At 25.7% G+C, this 22,371-nt stretch overlaps 1 protein-coding gene across 1 annotated transcript in view; it reads left to right on the top strand.

The window, feature by feature from the left end:
- The window catches only part of LOC117175268 (NPC intracellular cholesterol transporter 1), a 91,937-nt gene extending 78,750 nt beyond the window's left edge, over nucleotides 1–13,187 (top strand). Inside the window, exons 15-18 of the mRNA XM_033364976.1 lie at nucleotides 8–553; nucleotides 4,762–4,950; nucleotides 5,057–5,144; nucleotides 12,423–13,187. Of these exons, the coding sequence (XP_033220867.1) occupies nucleotides 8–553; nucleotides 4,762–4,950; nucleotides 5,057–5,144; nucleotides 12,423–12,583 (984 nt within the window). The 3' untranslated portion in view covers nucleotides 12,584–13,187. The remainder of the gene's footprint in view (nucleotides 1–7; nucleotides 554–4,761; nucleotides 4,951–5,056; nucleotides 5,145–12,422) is intronic.
- The last annotated feature ends 9,184 nt before the right edge of the window (nucleotides 13,188–22,371 follow it).

A 22,371-nucleotide genomic window follows, 5' to 3' on the forward strand; every position in this document is an offset into this window, starting at 1 on the left:
AAACAAGTACAATCGACCTGAAGCCGAAGATTTCGAGAAATACATCTCCTTCTTCCTGCAGGACAATCCCGACGTAGATTGTGCGAAAGGTGGTCACGCTGCTTACGGGCACGCGGTGAATTACAAGACAAATCCAAAAACGCATCAATCTCAGGTCGACGCGACCTACTTCATGGCCTATCATTCGATTTTGAAAACCTCGGCGGATTATTACGAGTCGATGAGAGCTGCCCGAAATATATCGGCGAATATTGAACAAATGCTGAACAGGAATCTACGAAATTGGAATCAGACGGCCACTGTTCAAGTTTTCCCCTACAGTGTCTTCTACGTATTTTATGAACAGTATTTAACAATGTGGTCGGACACTCTGAAGAGTATTGCCATCTCGCTTTTTGCGATATTCATTGTCACGTTTCTGTTGATGGGACTTGATATCTTCTCCTCGATTGTTGTCATCATCACGATCGCGATGATTGTCGTGAACATTGGAGGACTGATGTACTGGTGGCACATTACGCTCAATGCTGTGTCTCTAGTTAATTTAGTTATGGTGGGTTTTTGCATTTAAACAACTAAATTCTTTTTTTTTTTAAATAATTTACAGGTAAATGGAGAATTGAATTAGAAGTCAAGGAATTTACTTCTCATTGTAGCCAAATTCCGCTGGATCGGGAAAGTCAAAAAACTCACTGAGAGTTTTTTGAGACCGGAAAATGACAGTGAATTTTTTTTTTTTTTTTTTGACCGGGAACAAAGAAAAAATAAAAGCCTTTTTGGATAAAAAAGATTTTTATTCAATAAATAAATCTTTTTTTTTTTTAATTTATCTGTACTTTAAGTATTAAAAGTGTTTCAAGTATTATTTCATTCTAAAATATTCAAATTAAGTATTTGAAACTAAACTTTGAACATTATAATTTTGATTCTTCTATATAAAAAAAAAACTAAATTTTCAAACAAATGGTTGAATTTTAATGTATAAATAACATTTGAAAACCTATTAAAACTTGAAATAATTTAAATGCAGTGTCTACGTGTACCGACAAGATCCGGCTATTTGTACCACAATTTTGGCACGAATAGCCCACGGCTTAATTAATTCAAAACGATACATACATTTTGGCAGATTTCGAATAAAAAATTTTCAAGCATTTTAAGAGTTTTGAAAGGCTTCTGAAGAATAAATAAATGTCCTAGGAAAATTAAAAATGACTTTATATTTTGAAAAATTAATTTTAAGAGAATATTTAAAAAGATTTTAAAAAGTTATTAAAAATTAATACGAAAGATTTGAAGAAAATTTCTCTCAATTTGGCAGGATTTAAAAAAAAAAACGTTATCAAATTTTTTAGGAATAATTTTATTAATTTTAAAAGATGTTTAGAAGCGCTGAAAATATTTCAAAAATAATTAAAAATTTGAGAAAATATAATACAACATGTAGTAGATGCTTCAAGATTTTGAAATAAAAGTTCGAAATATTTTAAGTATTTTAAGTATTTTTTTGGAACTAAGTTTGAATCGTTGAACCCTACAATTTATAAAAGTAAAAAATATATATATATATATATTTGGCAGTTTAATTAAAAAATTTCAGTGAAAAAGTGTTGACATCTTCTATTTTATACGTGGATAAAAAAGATTAAACTTGAACTTTAAAAGTTTAAAATTCAATTGTTCCACTTTGAGTGTTTTAATTTTCAACTCAGCTTTTATTACTTCAAATTGGGAAAAATTTTAGCTTCAGAGTTCGATTTTTTAAATTGCATTCATAATATATTCTTAATTAAATGATTTTATTAAATTTAAAATATTGTTTCAGTCTAAAATATTCCATTTTTAAACCATTCAATTTGAAATTTTTATTAATTGTTGTATTTGAAAAATGCTTAATTTGTAAGCGAAATTTCAAATTTTTTATGTATAATTTACAAATTAACATTTGTAGAAAATTTTTAAATAATTTTAAGAGATATTTAGGAGTTTTAAAAAGATAAAAAATTAGCATGCAAATTTTAGAAAGTTTTCTTAAAATCTTCTAGAATCTTTTTTGAAAATTTTGTTCAAATCTTTGAAGAACTTTTTAAATATTCTTTAAAAATTATTTTTCAAATTGTAAAGAAATTTTCTAAAATTTGCAGGATTTTCTGAAAATTGTAAAAAAAAATCAATTAATTTTGACAGATATTTAGAAGTTCTGAAAAAATTTCCAAAATAATTTTGAATTTAAAACAAATTCTAGATTTATGAAAATTTTGAAATAAAATTTTAAAGCCTTCCAAGGATGTTTAAACTATTAGAAAAGAAAATAATTTAATTTCTAATTTAAGAAGTGTTCAGTTAAAATTTTTTTAATTTTTGATGTTTCTAGCTTAAAATTATATAATTTTTAAAATTTTAAAGTTTATTGATTTAAAGTTTATTGATGTCATTAATGTGAAGGGAAGTAATTATCGTTTTTATTTTAGGACAGGAAATTTCAGTAAAGAAATATAATTTCACTTGCAATGGGACATTTTTTACATGTAACGAGAATTTTGTCAATGAATTAAAACTTCAAAAATTCCTTCTTTAAAATGTTAGAAAAAGAAAGTACTTTAAACAATTTTTAGAAGAGAATTAGTATTTCGAAGAGAAAATATTTCTGAATTATAATATAAAATTTTTTATATATTTTTCGTTGGAAATATACCTTTATATTCTTTGGAAAATTCAGCTAATATCTCTTTTTAAAAATGTAACTACTTCGTTGAAAAACAATTTTTTAACTAAAAATTTTAATATTCCAGTAAAAAATGTAGCCATTTTTCTGACAATCCGAACTTTTTTTTAGAAATATGTTTTTAACGAAATATTAAAAAATTTTATTTTCAGATGAAATTTTATCTCTTTTAGATGAAAATTCAACTATAAGGTTGAACATTTATATTTTAAAAAAATGAACTATTTTTTGAAAATGCATGTAATTTATTGTAAATTTATCTTTTTGTAGAAAATTAATCTTTTTTGTTGAAAATTCACCTTTTTGGTAGAAATGATTTTCATTTGGTTAAAGGTGGACCTTTTCTAGTTCAAAATTCACCTATTTGGATGTAAATTTATATTTTTTAATTGAAAATTAATTCATTTAGTAGAAAATTCGCGTATTTTGATTTTAAAAAACCTACTTTTTTATAGAAAGCCGATTTTTTTTTGGTAGAAAATGATTTTCTTTCTTTGAATATTAATCTCATTGTTTGATGAATTTTCTTTTTGGTTGAGAATTCAAGTATTCCAGTTTTTATTTGAAAGTTTACCTTTTATATTAAAAATAAATTTAGTTGATTGAAAATTAATTTTTTCGTTAAATATTTATCACTTTAATTAAAAATTCATTTGATAGGTTGAGAAAGTGACCTACTTGATTGAAAATTTGTTTTTTTTTTTGTTTTTTTTTAATGAAAAGGCATTTTTTACCGAAAATTTAACTATTTTATTGAAAAAAATTATATTTTTATTGAAAATAATTCTCCTTAATCTGTAAATGAAAATAAAACTGATTTTTTCTTTGAAATTCGTCTTCTAATTGAGTATCCATCATATTAGTTAAAAATAATTCATCAGTTAAGTTAAAAATTAATTGCTTTCACTAAAAATGTTTTTTTTTTTTTAATACAAAAAATGCTTAAAAAATGAATTGATGAATATTCCTCTAAAATTATAAATCTTCAACCAAGAAGACTAAATTTATACTAAAAAAGACGAATTAAAACAAAAATATACGTACGTGTTCAACAAAATGGAATCATTAAATTCACGAATTTTCGAAAAAAATAGTGGAATCCTCAACCTTAACAGGTTAATTTTCAACCATACAGATTCATTTTTAATAAAAAAATATTAAATTTTGACCAAAAGACATGAATTTTTACCACGAGTTAAATTTTAATGAAAAAAAAATTAATTTTCAAACAAATTATTGAAATAAATAATAGTAACAAATGTCATAAATTGAAATCTATGTTCGTTCCGTAAGTTTATAAAATCCCCGGTCCTTTGTCCGTTTGAATCGTTGATATTTTTAGCTAATAATATTTTTATTTTTAATTTGAAAAAAGTATAATTCAATCCAAAGGATAAATCGAAAAAAAATAGTTGAATTTTTAATTTAAAAAAAAAAAACTTCTTTGTCACTAAAAAGAAATGTCTATCAAAAAGACGAATCTTCAAGAAAATACATGAATTTTCAACTAAACCAGAAATCTAATAGTTAAATTTTCACATGAAAAAAATAATTATCAAATTGCAACGAAAAATATCATAGTTGATATTTCAACTGAAAAGATTTTTATTTTAAATGAAAAAAGTTAAATTGAACCAAACAGATGAATTTGTAACAAAAAACGTGAATTTTGAATCCAATAATAATTGTTTAGTCGTGAATGAAAAAAGAAATATTGAATTTTCAAGCCAAAAAAAAAACAAAATTTCAACAAAGCAAACTTTCGATCAAGTATAACAACTTTAAAAATATATTTGTTGAATTTTCAACACAATAATTCAATTTTGAACCAAATAATAAACTTTTTAACCAGAAATATATTTCAAATAAACATTAGTTCATTTTTAATTCTTGAAAAATGTGATGACACTATTTTTTTTTTTGTAGACTTGTGAGACTCGGTTTTATTTTCAATTTCCCGGTCAGATAAAACACGCTGATTTAAAAAAAATATTGTATTTTAATTCTTTTTTTGTTTTGTTTTGGTTTTGTTTCAGGCGGTGGGTATCGCCGTCGAATTTTGTAGTCATTTAGTACATTCCTTCTCAGTGTCAGTGCAACCGACGAGAGTGGAGAGAGTTGCGGACTCTTTAACGAACATGGGAAGTTCCGTATTCAGTGGAATTACACTCACGAAATTCGGAGGTATCATTGTTCTTGGCTTCGCCAAGAGCCAAATATTTAAGGTGAGCTTATTTTGTCGCCAGGAGAAGAAATATTTTCGGATAAAAAGAGATTGTTCTCTTGAAAGGAATCAAAAATTTATTTGCAATTTATTTTTGCATTTTTCAGGTATTCTACTTTAGAATGTATTTAGGAATCGTGCTGTTTGGAGCAGCACATGGACTAATATTCCTACCCGTCCTACTTAGTTATATTGGTAAGAAACTGAAAATTTGAAAATTTTTTTATTAAATGTTTGTGGGCATCAACAGGGTGGAAAATAACGGGTTTGTCTTTAATTTAATTCGCAGTTGTAAAGCTAAAATTATTTTGCGCACTGGATAATAAAATAAGTGTTGAAAATTTAGAGTATTGATTTGAAAAAAAAAAGAATGGAATTAAAGGCAAATCACTAGGGTTGGGCGAGAAAAAAAACCGGGATTTTTGAAAGGAGAAACGTACTGCGAAAAAGTAGTCTTTGGGGAAGACAAATCAAGGCTAGTAATATTTTTGAAGTCGATTAATACAATTTTTAATCATTTCTTTTACCAATTTTTTATGGGTGAAAAAATTTATATTTATTATTTGATACAGTAATGCAAATTTAAAAAAAAATGATATCAGTGAAACATGCCACTATGTAAATGAATTCTTTTTAAAACTGAAAACGTAATTATTCCGGTTAAATATTGCATCATTTGAGCTAAAATTCATATCTTTGGTTGAAAATTAATTTTTGAAAGTAAAAATTTGAATGTGTACTCAATTTTTGATTGAAAATTCATCTTTTTGATTTAAAATTTAACTAATTTCAGTTCAAGATTCATCATTTTAGTTGAAATTTCATCACTTTATATGAAAATGTAACTATTCTTTTTAAATTAGTTTTTTTTTTGTGTTGAAAATGATTTTTGTTTAAAGATTAATTTTCAAACAGAATGCATAATTTTTCGACTAAGGACAAGAAACGTTCATCAACAATAAAATAGGAAAATTTTTAGTTCAATAATTAAATTTTACTTAAAAATAATCGAATTTTCAACCAAATAGTTTAATTTTTTACCAAAATTGTCCGATTTTCAACCAAATAGTTGAATTTTGGACATAATAGTTAGTTTTTTAACAACAGAGATTAATTGTCATGTTGGAATCTTAATTTTCAACTAACAAAGATAAATCTTCAGTCCAATCATTGAATTTTCAACTAAAAGAATTAATTTTCCAGAAAAAATGGAATACTAAAATTTTCAATAAAACAATTAATTTTCAAACCAAAAACAAATCAACAAATTTTTTAAATTTGCAACAAAGCCAAACATTTTTAACTAAGAAGATTAATTTTCTACCGTTAAAGACAAATTTTTAACAGAATACATGGATTTTTAACCAAATATTTAAAGTTTTAATCTAAAAAATTGCCTATTGTTTGAAGATTTTTGGTTAAAATTTAACTATTTCATTGTTGATAGAAAATTCAAGGGAATTTTTTTGTAATTTATTGTAAATTCATCATTATAAAAAAAATTATTATTTTTTATTAAAAATTTAATGGCCTGGCTAAAAGTTAAAATACTGCGTTAAAAATTCATTTTATTAGCTCAAGGTTCTTCTGTTGATAATTCAACTATTTTGTCAACAATGTTTTTTTCATACATTTTTTAAAACGAAAATTTAACTATTTATTTATATTTTTCGTTAATAATTTATCTTTTTATAATGATTTTTTTTTGTTTTTGAATATTTAACTATTTGGCTGAACATTCGCCTTGATGGGTCGAAAATTCAATAATGATGTTTCAAAATCAACTGTATAGTTGACAAATTAATTCTTTTGTTGAAAATTCAGTTATTTTTTAAAAACGTTACTTTTTTTTTTGTAAAAAAATTCCACTAATATTCTACTTATACTTTGTTAAAAATTCGTCTCTTTGAAATTAAAATTAAAATTTTTCAGATTGAAACTTCATTCTTTTTAGTAGAATTTTAGTATAATTAATTTTTTTAACTGAAAATTTAACTATTCAATTTTTTTTTACAGTTTATTTTATTTTTTTGTTGAAAATTCATCTTTTCGGGTAGCAAGTAACTGAAATTCATCTTTTTGGTTAAAAATTCAGCTATTGCAGTTAAAAATTCATAATTTTAATTGAAAACTTAACAGTTTGTATTAAAATTAATTCTTTTAACTGACAATTCAACTATTCCATTTCTTAATAATTTTAGATGATATTTGTTTTGTCTACTAGTTGAAAATTGATCTTTTTTCGCTGGAATTGGTTAAAAATTAATTTTTTTAAGATTCATCATTTTAATTGAAAATTCATCTCTTTTTGAAAATGTAACTACTTGGTTGAAAATATTTTTTTCAATTAAAAACACAAGTTTTCCGGTAGAAAGTTCAACTATTTTTCTGAAAATCTGATTTTTTTGGTTTGACAATTAGATTTTTTTATTGCAAAATTGAACTATTTTTTGAAAACTCAGGCAATTTGTGGAAAATTCGTCTATTTTTTTGTAGAAAATTAATATTATTGGTTGATAATTAATATTTTTGGTAGGTATAAATTTCCACAATACCAGTTGAAGATTTATCATTTTAGTTGAAAATTAATCTGTTGTATTTTTTAGTTGAAAATCCATTTTTTAGGTTTAAAATTTAATTATTTTAAACGAAGATCAATCATTTTAGTTGAAAATTGATCAGTTTGAATAAAAAGTAATTCTTTTAACTGAAAATTCAAAAATTCCCTTTTTTGTTGAAAATTGATCTTTTTTAGTTGGAAATTTATGAGTTTGGATGAAAATTAATTCTTTTAACTGAAAATCCAATTGTTCTATTTTTGGTTGAAAATTGATATTTTTTTCGTTAAAAATTCAACTATTTGTATATTTAGTTAAAAAATTATTCAACATTTTAAATTTCCCTCTGCCAAATTTTAGAAAAAGAAAATACTTCAAGTAGTTTTTGAAATAGTTTTTATATTAAAAATTAATTTTTTTTCTTTATTGAAGATTCAACATTTCAATTGAAAATTCATCTCTTTTTGTAAATGTAACTAATCTGTTGAAAATAATTTTTTCAACTAAAAACACAAATTTTCCAATAGAAAATTCCACTATTTTCTGAAAATCTGATTTTGGGTTGAAATTTTACCTTTTGTGGATGAAAATTCTACTATTTGGTTGAAAATTGATATTTTTTATTTCAAAATTAAACTTTTTTTTTAAATTCATGCAATCTGTGGAAAATTCGTCTTTTTTGTAGAAAATTAATATTATTGGTTGAAAATTAATATTTCTGGAAGGTATAAAATTCCACAATTTCAGTTGAAGATTTATCATTTTAGTTGAAAATTCATCTGTTTGTTTGAAAGTTAATTTTTTCAACTGAAAATTTAACCGTTCCATTTGGGGTAGAAAAAGTTGACACTTTTGAGTTCGAAATTTAATAATTTGGATGTAAATTTGGTTTTTTTAAATTGAAAATTTATTTATTTCATTACAAACTCACGTATTTATTTGAAAAATCTGATTTTGTTGTTGAAAATTAGACTTATAACGTAAATTTTAATTATATTTTTGGGCTGAAATTTTATTCAAATTTTTGTTCAACTATTTGGTTGAAAAATTGTCTTTTTTAGTTGAAAATTCATCTTTTGGGCTTAAAATTTAACTATATGTTTGAAAAATGGCCTTTTTAAATTGAAAATTCAACTATTTCTTTAAAAATGTATGTATTTGGTTGAAAAATCGTCTTTTTTATATAAAATTAATCTTTTAGTTGAAAAATCATGTTTTTGGTTGAAAATAATACTGCTAGGTTGAAAGTTAAACTCTTTTTGTTAAAGATTCATATTTTTCATTCAAAATTCATCATTTTAGTTAAAAATTCATGACTTTGGTTGAAAATTCGTTTCTTTTTTATGTTGTTGAAAATTAATTTTTTTCCAACTAAAAATTTAACTATTCCTGGTAGAAAATTAATCGTTTTATTTGAAAATTAATCTTCTGATTTGGAAATTCTGTTTTTTTTTTTTTTTTTTTTTTTTTTTTTGTGAAAATCTAAATGTTCCAGAAGATTTATCATTTTACTCGAAAATGTATCTTTTTGGTTTGGTTCAAAATTGATGTTTTTAGTTGAAAATCCAACCATTTTTTGTTTTCAAAATTCACCAACCTTGGTGAAAATGCAATATTTTTCATTCAAAAGTTAGGTATTTTGAATTGGTTGATTTTATCTGAATATGCACTCAATTTCAAGTATAAGGATATAAAATACAAATTTTTTTGAATTATTATTTAAATTCATGTTTTTTGAAGACAAATTCAAGAAATGATTTATGTTTTTAATATTATTTAATTGTTTAATCAAGCAACGGTGCTAATATATTTCAGAATATCTTGTAATATAATTTGTTACATCTTTCTAAATATATAACATTTGGATAAAAAAAATAGAAAAATTATTTTAAAAAGTCGTTAAAAATGAAAAATTTGACTGCGAAGCTCGAGGATGAAATTTTAACCTATTTCAAAATTTTGTTATGAGCTCATTTGTCTTCCCAAAAGGCAGTTTTTCTATATTGCGCCGTTTCTAATTTCGAAAATTCGAATTTTTCTGTCCACCCTAATGCGTACTAACAAATATTTTTCTAGTAAATATATTAAATTGTTTTGTCTGAAAAATGCTCTCCAAGTTATAAATTATCTTAGTCAATAATCATAAATTTAATTTTCTAGGAGTCAAAGCTCACGTTCAAGCGTCAATTTGCATCTTTTAAAGTATAAATAACATTAAAAAATTGCACTTTGTATTATAAAACTGCACCAGCATCACTATGAAAAAATAATATAACTCACGCTCACAATTTAACAAAATCGCTTTCTTCACAATTTAGCAATTTTCAAGGTTCCCACTTTAAGTCACTTTTTTCAGGGTCATTATTTTTTAAATCGCATGAATACAGCCCAAAATCTTCAATTTTTATTTTAAAAAATTTCTGGGCACTTGTAGCCATATAATATGAAGGTACGAAAAGAATTTTTGAAAAAAAAATTCTATTAAAATGTTCGATTTAAAAAAATAAGCTTTCACTAATTAGTCGCATTTTCTATCAATAATATTTTCAGATATCAGTATTGTTTAATCATAGAAATGTTTTCAACACGTGTTCTAAAAGTTTTTTGATTGAAAAGAAGATAAATAAATGAAAAATATAATATGATAGGGCGTAGCGTAAAATAAAAATTTCAGAAGAGGAAAGATCTGAGAAAATTCTTCTAAAATTGCCTCGAAAACACTGAAAAAATACATGTTTTTCTTGATTTAATTTTTAATTTATTGGTTGTATTCAAAAATTGTTTCGTATAATTATTTGATTTTTTTTATCACTTGTAGTTTTATATTTTTAATTTTATAATTTTTATTTTTAATCTCTGTTACATTTTTTTCAAATAAGTACGAAAAACTACAATCATTTTTACAGAAAATCATAATAAATTACAAAAAAAATTACAGGATATCAAAACTTTTTCTCTATTATTTGGACAAATTTAGTACTTTTTTGTATTTTTTGTGTATAATGTTGTATATTGTTGTATGTTATTTTAGTTGTAATACTTTACCCAAAATAATACAATAATTAACCTATTTTATATCCGAAAATTGTTCTTTTTCGACCTAGGAAAACATATTTAAAACACTGGAAAGAGCTTATTTTACATTAAACTGCAATAAATTTATTTTTTGTTTATTAAAAAAATTATTCATTACAAAAAATCTGTTATGCTTAAATTATAGATTCAAAAAACTATTATTTTATATATTAAACTATAAATCTTTACAAAGATAAAAATGTTATTCTAGATCGAAAATTAAACAAGTATTTTGATGCAATAACTGTAAATTTTGGTATACTTCTAAAAATAAAAAATACAAATAGTAGAAAATTGGTCCAAATAATGAGTAAAAATTATAATTTTCTGTTTTTTCTCTCTCGCAATTTGGCTTATTTCTTTGCATTCTTCTGTAAAAATGGTTATAGTTTTTTTTTTCTATTTTTTAAAGAAAATTTTCCACCAGGGAATGAAAATAAAATTTTAATTTGATTTTTTTGTTAAATTAATTTTTGTGAAATATTGGATAATAAAACAAAAATCTACCCAATGAGGGTTTTTAAGAGTCGAAAATGCTGATAAATAATTTCCATAAAGTTCATGAGTAAGTGAAATTAAAAATTATCACTGATTTTTTCAATATTTTAAAAAGAGGACTTTTTTCACCTTTTTAGGATGATTGTCGAGAAGGTTTTTTTCAATAAAAAAAATTATTACAAACAAAAATGACGTATTTCATAGAGATCTGGAAATCTCTTTAAAACAATTTTAAATTACAAATAATGTTGAAGTCAATCAAGAAAAATATGCTTTTTGGGGTTTTCGGAAAATTTTGGCAGAATTCCTCAGAAAATTCTTATTTGGGAACCAAATTTTACACCTGAACTCTCAAAATGAGTATTTTTTGAGGTATGTATAAAAAAATATATTTTTTTCAAATGCATTTTTCTCTGAAACTGCCTAAGATATTTTGATTTTTTTAAAATTGAAGATCTTTTCAATCAAGAAATAGCTCAGACAATAGCGCTTCAGCTTCATAGTCGAAAGTTTGCGTATTTGATTCTCAGTGCCTTCATTTTTTTATTTATTAAAATGTTTATAAATATAATTCCCATTGATAATCTTTAAAAATTATGCTGATAAAAATTTTTATAACGCCTTCTTAATAGAAAAACTGATTTTTTAAAAAACTTTATTGTCTTTTTCGCGAAATGAATTTATTTACCATAAATGTTATTGTTTTCTTAATGTTTAACAATCATATTTAATATTCGATGTGTCATCGTGGGTTTTAAACCTAGTATTTTATCGGATACAAAATGAGTCTTTACAAGAAAATATTTTTTCAAAGTATCTTTTGGATAGGACCTGATTTTTTTTCGCATCAAAGAAAATTTCGCTTCGGAAGGTACGAAATATGAGTACCAACTTGACCTGGATGATAGTTCTTTATTTTCCAATTAATCTTTTGAAAAAATTAAAAATGCGGGTGAAAAAATCTGAAAATTAGATTCATAAACATTTTAAGGAATAAAAAATTTGTAAATAGCCAGAATCGAATCGAACAAAATCGCTTCAATGTAGCCGAAGCGCTAATGCTTGAGCTAACGGCCGATTTTTTATGCTAATAAGTTTTAATAGTACCAGATAAAAATGCTTTTGAAAAAAAAATGTTTTATTTTTTATTTGTAACTTAAAAGCTACTCATTTTTTAGAGTCCAGGTTGTGTAGAATTATTGTAATGAAATTTGACAAAATACTGCTGATAGTAATGATTCAATCGGTCCTGGGCCCAGCATCTATTCGCGATTGTCCTTTTTATTTAACGCTAGGTAAAGTGAGCACGTAAAGTTCACGGTGTGGAAATTGGTGATTCTAGGCTCGCCGATGAATCGGGAGAAGCTGGCCAATCACAAGAGAGCCATGCGAGGAAATCTGGACAGCGTACAAGAAACTTCCCTGAACCAACGTGTAAGCAAACCCAAATCTCCCTCAACTATCGTTATTCCCACTTTTCGGGTTATCGATTTGGATAGATGATAGACAATTTGTTTTAGTGATTCCTGATTGATCATTAATAATTAATCATTTGTAATTAATCATTAATGATTAATCATTCGCGAGCACTCTGCAGCCTGTGAAGAGTCTAAGTAGCGCAAAACGTCGCCATTTTGTTTGTAATCAAAAGTCCTGGAGACACGATGACTGAGTTCTGTACTGCGTAAGAGTGCACGATCTTATTTTCTCGCCTTAGTTTTATTTTCGCTTATTTTTCTTCTTTTTTTTTCTTTCTGTCAGAGTCGTAAAAAAAAGTTATGTTTAAAAGGGAAATTAGGACATTTGTATTATTGGGATTTTAATTTGCAAACTTGAAATTGGGGATCGCTTCTTTTTTTTCTGTCAAACTAAGAAATCCGAATTTATATTTTATATTTTTGTAATTGTGACACTAAGACTGACAAACAGCTACTCAATGATTTATTATAAGTAATTTTAGAAGATGCACAATGTTGTGGATAAATGTGTTCGTCAAATGCTTGTATATTTTTAATTTTGTATTTTTTTGTGTACCAGAGCTTATGTTATGCTTCCTACTTGGAGAAAAGTATACGATTTTTCAATAATAAAAAGAGATTTTCAACACTAAGTAATTTTTTTATTTTATTTTTAGGCCTTTGATTCTCTTCTTTTCAATTATTCAACTTTGATCAGATTCCAAGAATTGTGAACTTGTGAGAATTATTTCAATTGTGAATGTCGGTTAAAATTAAATAAACGTGAAAGCGAAAGATTTTTTTGGGTTTAGTTTTTTTTTTTTAGTGTTCCAGAATTTTTTTAATTATTAGGGTTTTGCAGTCCCGGGCAGAAATGTAGGATAAGGAGAGGGAGTAGGGTAATTTAGGGAATTTTTTTAGTCAGGGAAATTTTTCGAGAGGATATATTTTTTTAATTGTAATATTAAATTGAATAATAATGATTCTTCGATTATAAAAGTAGCCTTACATTACTCTATTGAACTATTTAGTTGAAAATTCGTTTTTGTTTTGTTCGATATTAATTTTTTCTAAACTGAAATTTCAACTATTCTGTTTTTGTTTGAAAATTGATCGGTTTTAGTTGAAAATTCAAGTATTTTGTTTGAAATTCATCTATTTTGTTGAAAATTGGTTCTTTTTGGCTGAATCCCATCGTTTATGATTAGAAGTTTAATTATTTTCTAGTTGAAATATCAACTACTGCATTTTTCGTTCCGAAGTTAACTTTTCTGAATGAAGATTTAATTATTTAGTATTATTATTTATTTTCTTGAAAATTCGTTTTTTTTCACTTAAAATGAATTTTTTTACTGAAGACTTAACTATTCCATTTACAACTTTAACTATTTTTTTGAAGATTTTTTTTTCTGAAAATCATTATTTTTATTTACTGAAAATGTAACTATTAAATATTCTGAAATTTTTTGGACTTTTTTGGTAGAAATTAATCTTCTGGATTGTAAATTAATCTGTTTGTTTGAAATTTAATTATTCTAGTTTAAGACTCGTATTATTTTATTTTAAAATTCATGTTTTTGGTTTAAAACAAAAATGAATGAAAATTCATTTCTTTGGTTGAACATTAACTTTTAACTGAGAATTTTACTATTCAATTGTTGGTTGAAAATTTATCATTTTAATTGAAAATTCGTGTATTTTCTTTTAAATTCGTCTTTTGTAAGAATTAATCTGCTTGGTTACAAATCCATCTTTTTGTTCAAAAAATTTACTATTTCAGTTACACATTGATCATTTCAGTTGAAAATTAATCTTTCTTGTTTAAAATTCAACTGTTTTATTTTTGTTTGAAACCTGATCTTTTTTAGTTTAAAATTCAACTTTTTGATTGAAAACTTGTCTTTTTGTAGTTGATAATTCAAATATTTCGTTAAAAATATATTTATTTTGTTGAAAAATCGTCTTTGTGGTAGAAAATTCATCTTTTTGGTTGAAAATTCAAGTATTCTATCTGAATATTCATAATTTTAGTTGAAAATTCACGTATTTGTTTTAAAATAAAAAATACGTAGTTGAAAGTTGAATTAAGTTTCTTTTCAATTAAATCTGCTTTTTTGTGAAAAAATTAATTTTTTTAACTGAAAATTAAACTATTCCATTTTTGGTGTAAACTTGATATTTTTTTAGTTAAAAATTCAGTTTTTTGTTTGAATTTTTAACCAAGATGATTAATTTGTAACAGAGAAATGGTTTTTTAACTAAATTTAATTAAATCAAATACATAAAAATAAACAAAGATTGATTTTATTTCATAGAAAATTGAACTATTTGGTTACAAAATTTATGTATTTTGTTGAAAATTCTTTTTTTTTTTTTACTAAAAATTAATTTTTTGTAACTGAACATTTAACTATTATATATTTGATTGAAAATTTATCTTTTTTTCAGAAAGAACAACTTCAACTATTTCAATAAAAATTCATCCCTTTTGGTAGAATTTTTATCTTTTTCGGGGTAAAATGAAACTTTTTTGGTTGTAAATTAATCTTTTTTAGTTAAGGATTAAAGTATTTTGATAGAAATTCGTTATTATTGGTTAAATCCAACTGTTTTTTAAAATTTTAATTAAAAATATTTTTGTGTTAAAATACCAAATATTAAATTTTATGCTGAAAATTCCACTCCTTGACTAAAAGTTGAATTACCTTCTTGAAAGTTTTTTTGTTTTTTTTTTTGTTACAGATTTATAATTTTAGTTAAGACTTAGTTGTTTTTTCCTTAAAAATTAATTTTTTACTTAAAATTTAACTATTTTGTTAAAAATTCAATTGATTGGCTGTAAATTAACTTTTTTGTTGAAAATTCATGTTTTGGGGTAGAAAATTAACAATTTGTTACAGAATTCGTCTTTTATATTAGAAAATTAATCTGCTTTTATTGAGGATTCAAGTTTTTTATTGAGAATTTGATTTTGTTGACTAAATCCTGTTTTTTGTTTTGAAAATTCCGTTTTTTTTATTTAAAAATAATTTTTTTAACGATATATTAAACTATTGGTTGAAAATTTACATTCTCGAATTGAAAATTGAACAATTTGGTGCATAATTCAACTATTTGGTTTGAAATTAAACAGTTTTGTAGAAAATTCGTTTCCTTAACTGAAAATCAATTCTCCTGGAACAAAATTTAACCACCCCATTTTTTGTTCAAAATTAATGTTTTTTCATTAAAAAATTCAACAATTTAGTTAACAATTTATGTATTTAATTCAAAAACTCGTCTTTTCTGGTTGCAAGTTAATCTTCTTGATTGAAAATTCATCTATCTTTTTGAAAATCCAATTCTTTACTTGAAAAGTTAGGAATTTTAAGCGGTTTAAATTGAATTTGTTATAATACCCATATCAATTTTATCAAAATATACACTGAACTTTAGGTATATAAGTGGATAAAATAAAAATTTGTTTGAATTAATATTCAAAGACACGAACTTTATTGACAAATTCAAGAAATGATTATGTTTTTATTATTATTTAATTATTAATTAATCGATCATACTAAAATATTTAAAAATATCTTTGTGATATTAGTTGAAGTACTAGAAAATGAAGAAAACCATTATTTGTAATAAAATCGCTAAACTCTATGCATATTCCGAGACCTATGCTTTAAAAACAAGGGTTACGAGATCTTAGTTCTCGCGCGAAAGTACAATAAAATCAAGGAGTAGTGCCTTGAATTAATCTCCCGAAATTTCTCTCCGTGTAGGATTACTAAATTTTTCAAGTGCAATAAAAATAAAAGAGTTAAACATATAAAATACCATATTAAATAGGCTACAAAACCCTTATTTTTTAGGTGTATCTCATCTACGTTGATTAATTTTTATTTAGAGTATCAAATAGTTTTGGATTCTAGTATAGCTATACTAAAAAAATACTAAAACATATATTTTTTTTTGTATTTTGAAGTAGAAGCTAATTTTCCGTGACACTTGAACTTGTGGCGTTTGATGTGTGCTTTTGAAAGGTGAGTTTTTCGGCGTTCTGTTGATAATTTGGGAATATTTTTGCAGACGTGATGTCCTGCCGAAGACCTAGAAGGCTCGAGCAGTGCGACAGAAGACGCAAAGAGTCGATCGAGAATCGGCCGTCTACGAGCTCCGCTGCACCTCTTCTCCAAAATAATCCTCTTCAGGGTACCACCACCTACGCAAGTGTAAATACCACAGACCGAATAGAATCGTACTAGCTTTAAGGACTTGACTCATTCGTAGGGAACAACAATTATCAAGCGTCACTTTGTGATCGAATTTAATTCTCCAAGTCTGTAAATAGCCGAATCTCGAAAACAAAAGGGGAATTCGATGTCTTTAAATAAAAAAAAAGGCATCTCTCGGAGTGTTACTTCTAAATCTCGAAAACTCTGGTGTTGGTTGTCTAAAAGAATTACTCTACTTTTTGAGATGGTTCTTTCGTTTTTCTTACACGTTTTACGCGGCCAATAGCAGACAGATTTATCAATTAATACTCTTTGGTTTAGTACATTTTAAATTTACATTGAATTCTTGGTATTTTTAAAAAATCTTTTGAATGCCTGCATTTCTACATTTCCTAAAAATCGCTGATTCCTTAAAATCTCGGAAATCTAATATTTCTCCCAATTCTGTGAAATCCTTGATTTCTCTGGAACCAGTTAAATTCTTGAATGTAATGAATACCTTGAATTCCCGGAATGCTCTGGAATCCCTGAAAATGTCTGAATTCTCAGAAATTCCTGATTTACTTCAATATTCCAAATTCTTGAAATTTGTTGAATTCCCGAAATGCTCTGGAATACATGAAAATTTCTGAATTCTCAGAAATTCCTGATTTAATTAAATATTCCAAACTTCTGAAATCCTTGAATTCCTTAAATATTCGGAATTTCTTGAATTTCTGCAATTCTCTAAATTGCCTAAATTCTCGAAAATCCTTGAATAATCCGAAATTCCTTAAGTCTTTAAGGAATGGAATTTCCTGAATTCCTGAATATTTATAAATTCCTGTAAATCGTTGAATAACAGAATTCCTTCAAATTCTTAAATATTGGAATTCCCTAAAATCCTTTAATATACTGAACTCCTGAAATTTGTCAAAATCTCTAAATTCTCGAAAATCCTTGAATAATTAGAATTTTCTAAAATTCCTAAATATTGAAATTCCCTGAAATTCCTGTCATATTAGAAATTCAATCAATTCTCGGAATTCCAGAATGTCTCAGAATGTCTTGGATTATCAGAAATTCGCAAAGTTCTTGAATATTCTGATTTCCTGAAATTCTTCAAATATTCTAAATTCTCAGAATTCCCTAAAATATATAAATTCTTCGAAATCCCTCAATTTTCTTAAATCTTTGAATTCCTCAAATATTCGGAATTTCTCAACATCTAGAAACTCCCGGAAGTCCTTGAATAATTAGAATTTTCTAAAATCCTTAAAGATTGGAATTCCCTGAAATTCCTGTCATATTAGGGATTAAATCAATTCTTGGAATTCCAGAAAATCTCAGAATGCCTTGGATTATCAGAAATTCTTAAATATATTCAAAATTCCTTGAATTCTCGGAAATCCTGAATAATCAGAATTTCCTCGAATCCTTAAAGGTTTGGACCCCTGAAATTCCTGGTATATTAGTAATTCAATGAATTCTCTGAATTCTAAAAATCTCAGAAATCCCTGATTATTCTGAATACCTTAAATTCCCTAAATGCCCTGGAATCCCTGACAATTTTCGAATTCTCAGAAATTCATGATCTACTTAAAAATGCCGAATTCTTGATATTATTGTTTTACTTCAATATTTTCAATTCTAGAAATTCCTTGAATATTCTGAATTCCCTAATTCTTATAAATCATTGAATAACAGAATTCCTTCAAACCCTTAAATATTGGAATTCCCTAAAATCCTTTAATATTCTGAATTTCGGAAAATCTCAGAATGCCTTAAATACTCAGAAATCCTTTAAATCTCTAAAATCCTTGAATTCCCTGAGATTCTGAAATATTCTCAATTCTTAGAAATACCTAAATGCTCTGAAATCTTTGAATTATTTTAATATTTTGAATTCCTGAAAATTTCTAAATTCCTTAAACTCTCGAAAAGCCTTGAATAATTAGAATTTCTTGGAATTCCCGGAAACATCTGGTATATTGGGAATTCTCTGAATTCCAAAAACACTCAGAAATCCTGAAATATTCTGAATTTTTGACATTCGTTAAATATTCTAAATTCTCTGAATTCCTCAAAATCTCTGAATTCTTGAAAATATCAGAAATGCTGAAATTCTCTGAAATTTTCTGCAATTCTTTAATATTCTGAATTCCGTTAATATTCTGAATTCTATGACATCCCTAAGTATTATTCCGAATCCTTGAAATTCCTTGAATTCCCTAAATGCTCTGGAATCAATGAATATCCCTGAAATCCCTGAAATTACGGAATTACACAAATACTCCAAACTCATGAAATTCTCTGGAATCTCTCAATTCCTTAAATATTCAGAATTCCCGAAAATTTATTACTTTCTGAAAATCGTTGAACAACCGAATTCCCTGAAATCCTTGAATATTGGAATTCCCTAAAGTCCTTTATTATTCAAAATTCCTTCAATTCCTGAAATTCTTGAAATTCTTTGAATATTCGGAATTCCCAAAACTTCAAAAAATTTATAAATTCCTGGAAATCGATAAATAACAGAATTCCAGAATATCTCAGAATGCCTTGGATTCTCAGAAGTCTCTAAAATCTGTGAAATTATTGAAAATACTTCATTTCTGAAATTCTTGAATGATCTAAATTCTGGACATTCTTGAATAATAATCAGAATTGTCTCGGATCATTTAGGAATTCTCTGAAATTTTCTGTTATGTTAGGAATTCCAGGAATTACCGAAAATTTCTAAATTTCTTAAATTCCCGGAAAACCTTGAGTAATCAGAATTTCCTCGAATCCTTCAAGGTTGGAATTCTCTGAAATTATTGGTAGATTACGAATTCTATGAATTCTCTGAATTCTAAAAATCTTAGGTATCTTTGAATATTCTTCCTTAAAGATTATAAATTCTGTAAATTTCTAAAAATCTCTTAATGCTCTGCAATCCCTGAAATTCTCTAAATTGCCTCAGTATACGGAATTCCCTGAATTCCTGAAAATATCTAAATTCGTTTAATTTTCGGAAATCCTAGAATAATTAAAATTTTCTTGAATCCCTAATAATTGGAGTTTCTGACTTTTTAGTAATTCTCCGAATTCCAAAAAATATCAGAAATCCTTGACTATTCTGAATTCCTAAAATTCGTTGCATATTATAAATTCCCTGATATCCCTGAAATTCTGTGAATTCCTTGAAATCTTTAAATTTCCTCAATTCCTTGAATATTCTGTATTCCTGAAATTCTCGGAATTTTCCGAATTCTTTGAATGCACTACATAATCTGAAAATATTTAATTCAGATAATTCAGAATCCCGAAAGTTCAGAGGAATTCAGAAGATTTAAAGAAAAGTTAGGCTTCAAAAGGATTTTAAAGAAAAAAATACATAGAATTAAAAAAAAAAGTTATTCCAAGAAATTCAAGTGTATTCAAAATAATTTTAAATAATTTTAAATAATTTATTAAAATTCGAGTTTTGTTTTTTTTTTTTTTGAGCTCGAAGGTATCGAATTCGATTGACTAAATTAATGAGAGTTTCTCTAGATTCTCGAAAATGAAGAAATTCGGGAACTTTTATAGAAATCAGGTCTGGAAAACCTGTATTGAGAGAATTTTTGTAAATTTTAAGACTTTTAGAATGATTTTTGCATTACAAAAATATGAAAAGTTGAATAATAATTTTTTTAGCAAATTTTTTCTTCAAAGGTCTATAAAATGTGGTGCTGCAGTTTGCAGGAGTGGAGGTAGTTTTGAGGTAGAGAATTATTTAAATATTTGAAGATAAAAATATTATGAAACAAAAAAAAAACATGTTAAATTTCTCAGTGTTGTTAGAAAAAAAAAATGTTAAACTCTACTTCAAACGTGCCGAATGATAAAGGATTCGAAAAGTATTATCAAGCCAGACTCTTGAATATGAAAATGTGACGCGCCTTTTAATACTAAAATGCAATTTTGCATTGTAAGATTATTTATTGTTCCGATTGTTTTGTAAGTTAAGGACGTCAATCGTTATCAGCATCGTCTGTACTAAGTTCTGATGGCCTTTTACCCTGACGACTTTTGTATCCTCAACAATTGAACAGTCCGTCTTAATGATTAGCTTTAATTTAAACCGCGAAACGTTGAACGCTTCTTGAAATATCGATGTCCGTTCTGTACCAAAATCAAAAAAAATATCTCTTTAGACGAACGAGGGGAGGAAAATACTGGACTTGGATACAAATCCGGATTTGATGAAAGGCCAAGTTTGGGTGCACTTTAGGAAAAAACAGAATGTCCGACGTAATTCCATTTAAATCGTAAGATAACTTCAGCCTTTTGTACGTAAGAAAATTCAGTTTGTTATCAATTATGCAATTGCTTAAACTATACGAATTATTCAGCGAAACTTAAGGCAGACCTGCCCATAAATGTGTAACTAGGAAAAAGAAAACTGATTTTAATTTCTAGATGACTCAACATCATTTTTTAATGGTGCCTTTTCGTTTTTTTAGTATGTTAATTTTTCGTTTCCAACAAGGGGAGACTTCATAGTCCGGAGGTTGCGTGTTCGATTCTCGTGGTAAGAAACTTTTTTTAATGTTTTTTTTTTTTTTTCAAGGAAAAAATTACTTTTTTCAGAATTATCAGGTAAATTTAGAATTGGCGGTCTCCCCTTGTCTGTGGAGTTTCACCAAGCGATATTAATTAGTTTATGCGAATCTTTTTAACGTTGAAAATCTCTCTATTTTGTCATTTCATGATATTTCTGGTTTTTTTTCTCGCAAATGTTGGCTCATCAAGATTTTACAAGATTGCTCTTCGCCAGAAGCACTATCTACAGTACAAGAAATCTATTTCATTGCAGAGAACTATAATTTTAAATAAAAGAATGGACTCCCGATCGAGTGGGTGTCTTCGCGAGGGAAAATATTTTTTCCCTGCATATCGCAAGTAGCTTCAGATTTCGATTAAAATAGTTTTATAAAACAAAAATAATTTTTTATGCTGGAAAACGGAGGAGGTTGTTTAACGAGAATTTGTTTATAGGAAAAAAAGAGAGTATTTAGTTCTTGATATTGTAAAATTGTAGTTGAGAATTTGTGGGCAAGTTCGAATAATAGTTTATAATTGGTGTTAATAAAAACAAACGATTGTCTTTTCAACTGGTGGTTCCTTCATTCATTTTCCGAGAGTTATTTTGCCATTAAACCTTCTTTTAGGAAAATATTGCCAAAATAGAAGACTGAATCCATTTCTCACAAAAAAGGTTGGTACGGATTTTATTATTATTTTTTATTTATTTTTTTTTAAATATAAAGAACTTATTAATTTAAAAAAGCAGTCCGTTTTATTTTTTGCTATCTTGTTTAATTTGTAATTTTACAAGGACAGGAATTTTATGAAACCGGGAAATAAGAGTGAATTTATTTTTTAAGTGAGAGTTTTACAAATCTTGAGAAGAAATCGAGAAATAACAGAATTGCTTCAAATCCTTAAATATTGAAATTCCCTGAAATCCTTAAATATTAGAATTCGCTAAAATCCTTAAATATTGAAATTTCCTGAAATCCTTAAATATTGTAATTCCCTAAAATCCTTAAATATTGAAATCCCCTGAAATCTTTTAATATTCTAAATTCCCAAAATTCCTGGTATT

This window comes from Belonocnema kinseyi, chromosome 6 (genome assembly GCF_010883055.1).
Source record: "Belonocnema kinseyi isolate 2016_QV_RU_SX_M_011 chromosome 6, B_treatae_v1, whole genome shotgun sequence".
NCBI classification, from domain to species: Eukaryota; Metazoa; Arthropoda; class Insecta; order Hymenoptera; family Cynipidae; genus Belonocnema; species Belonocnema kinseyi.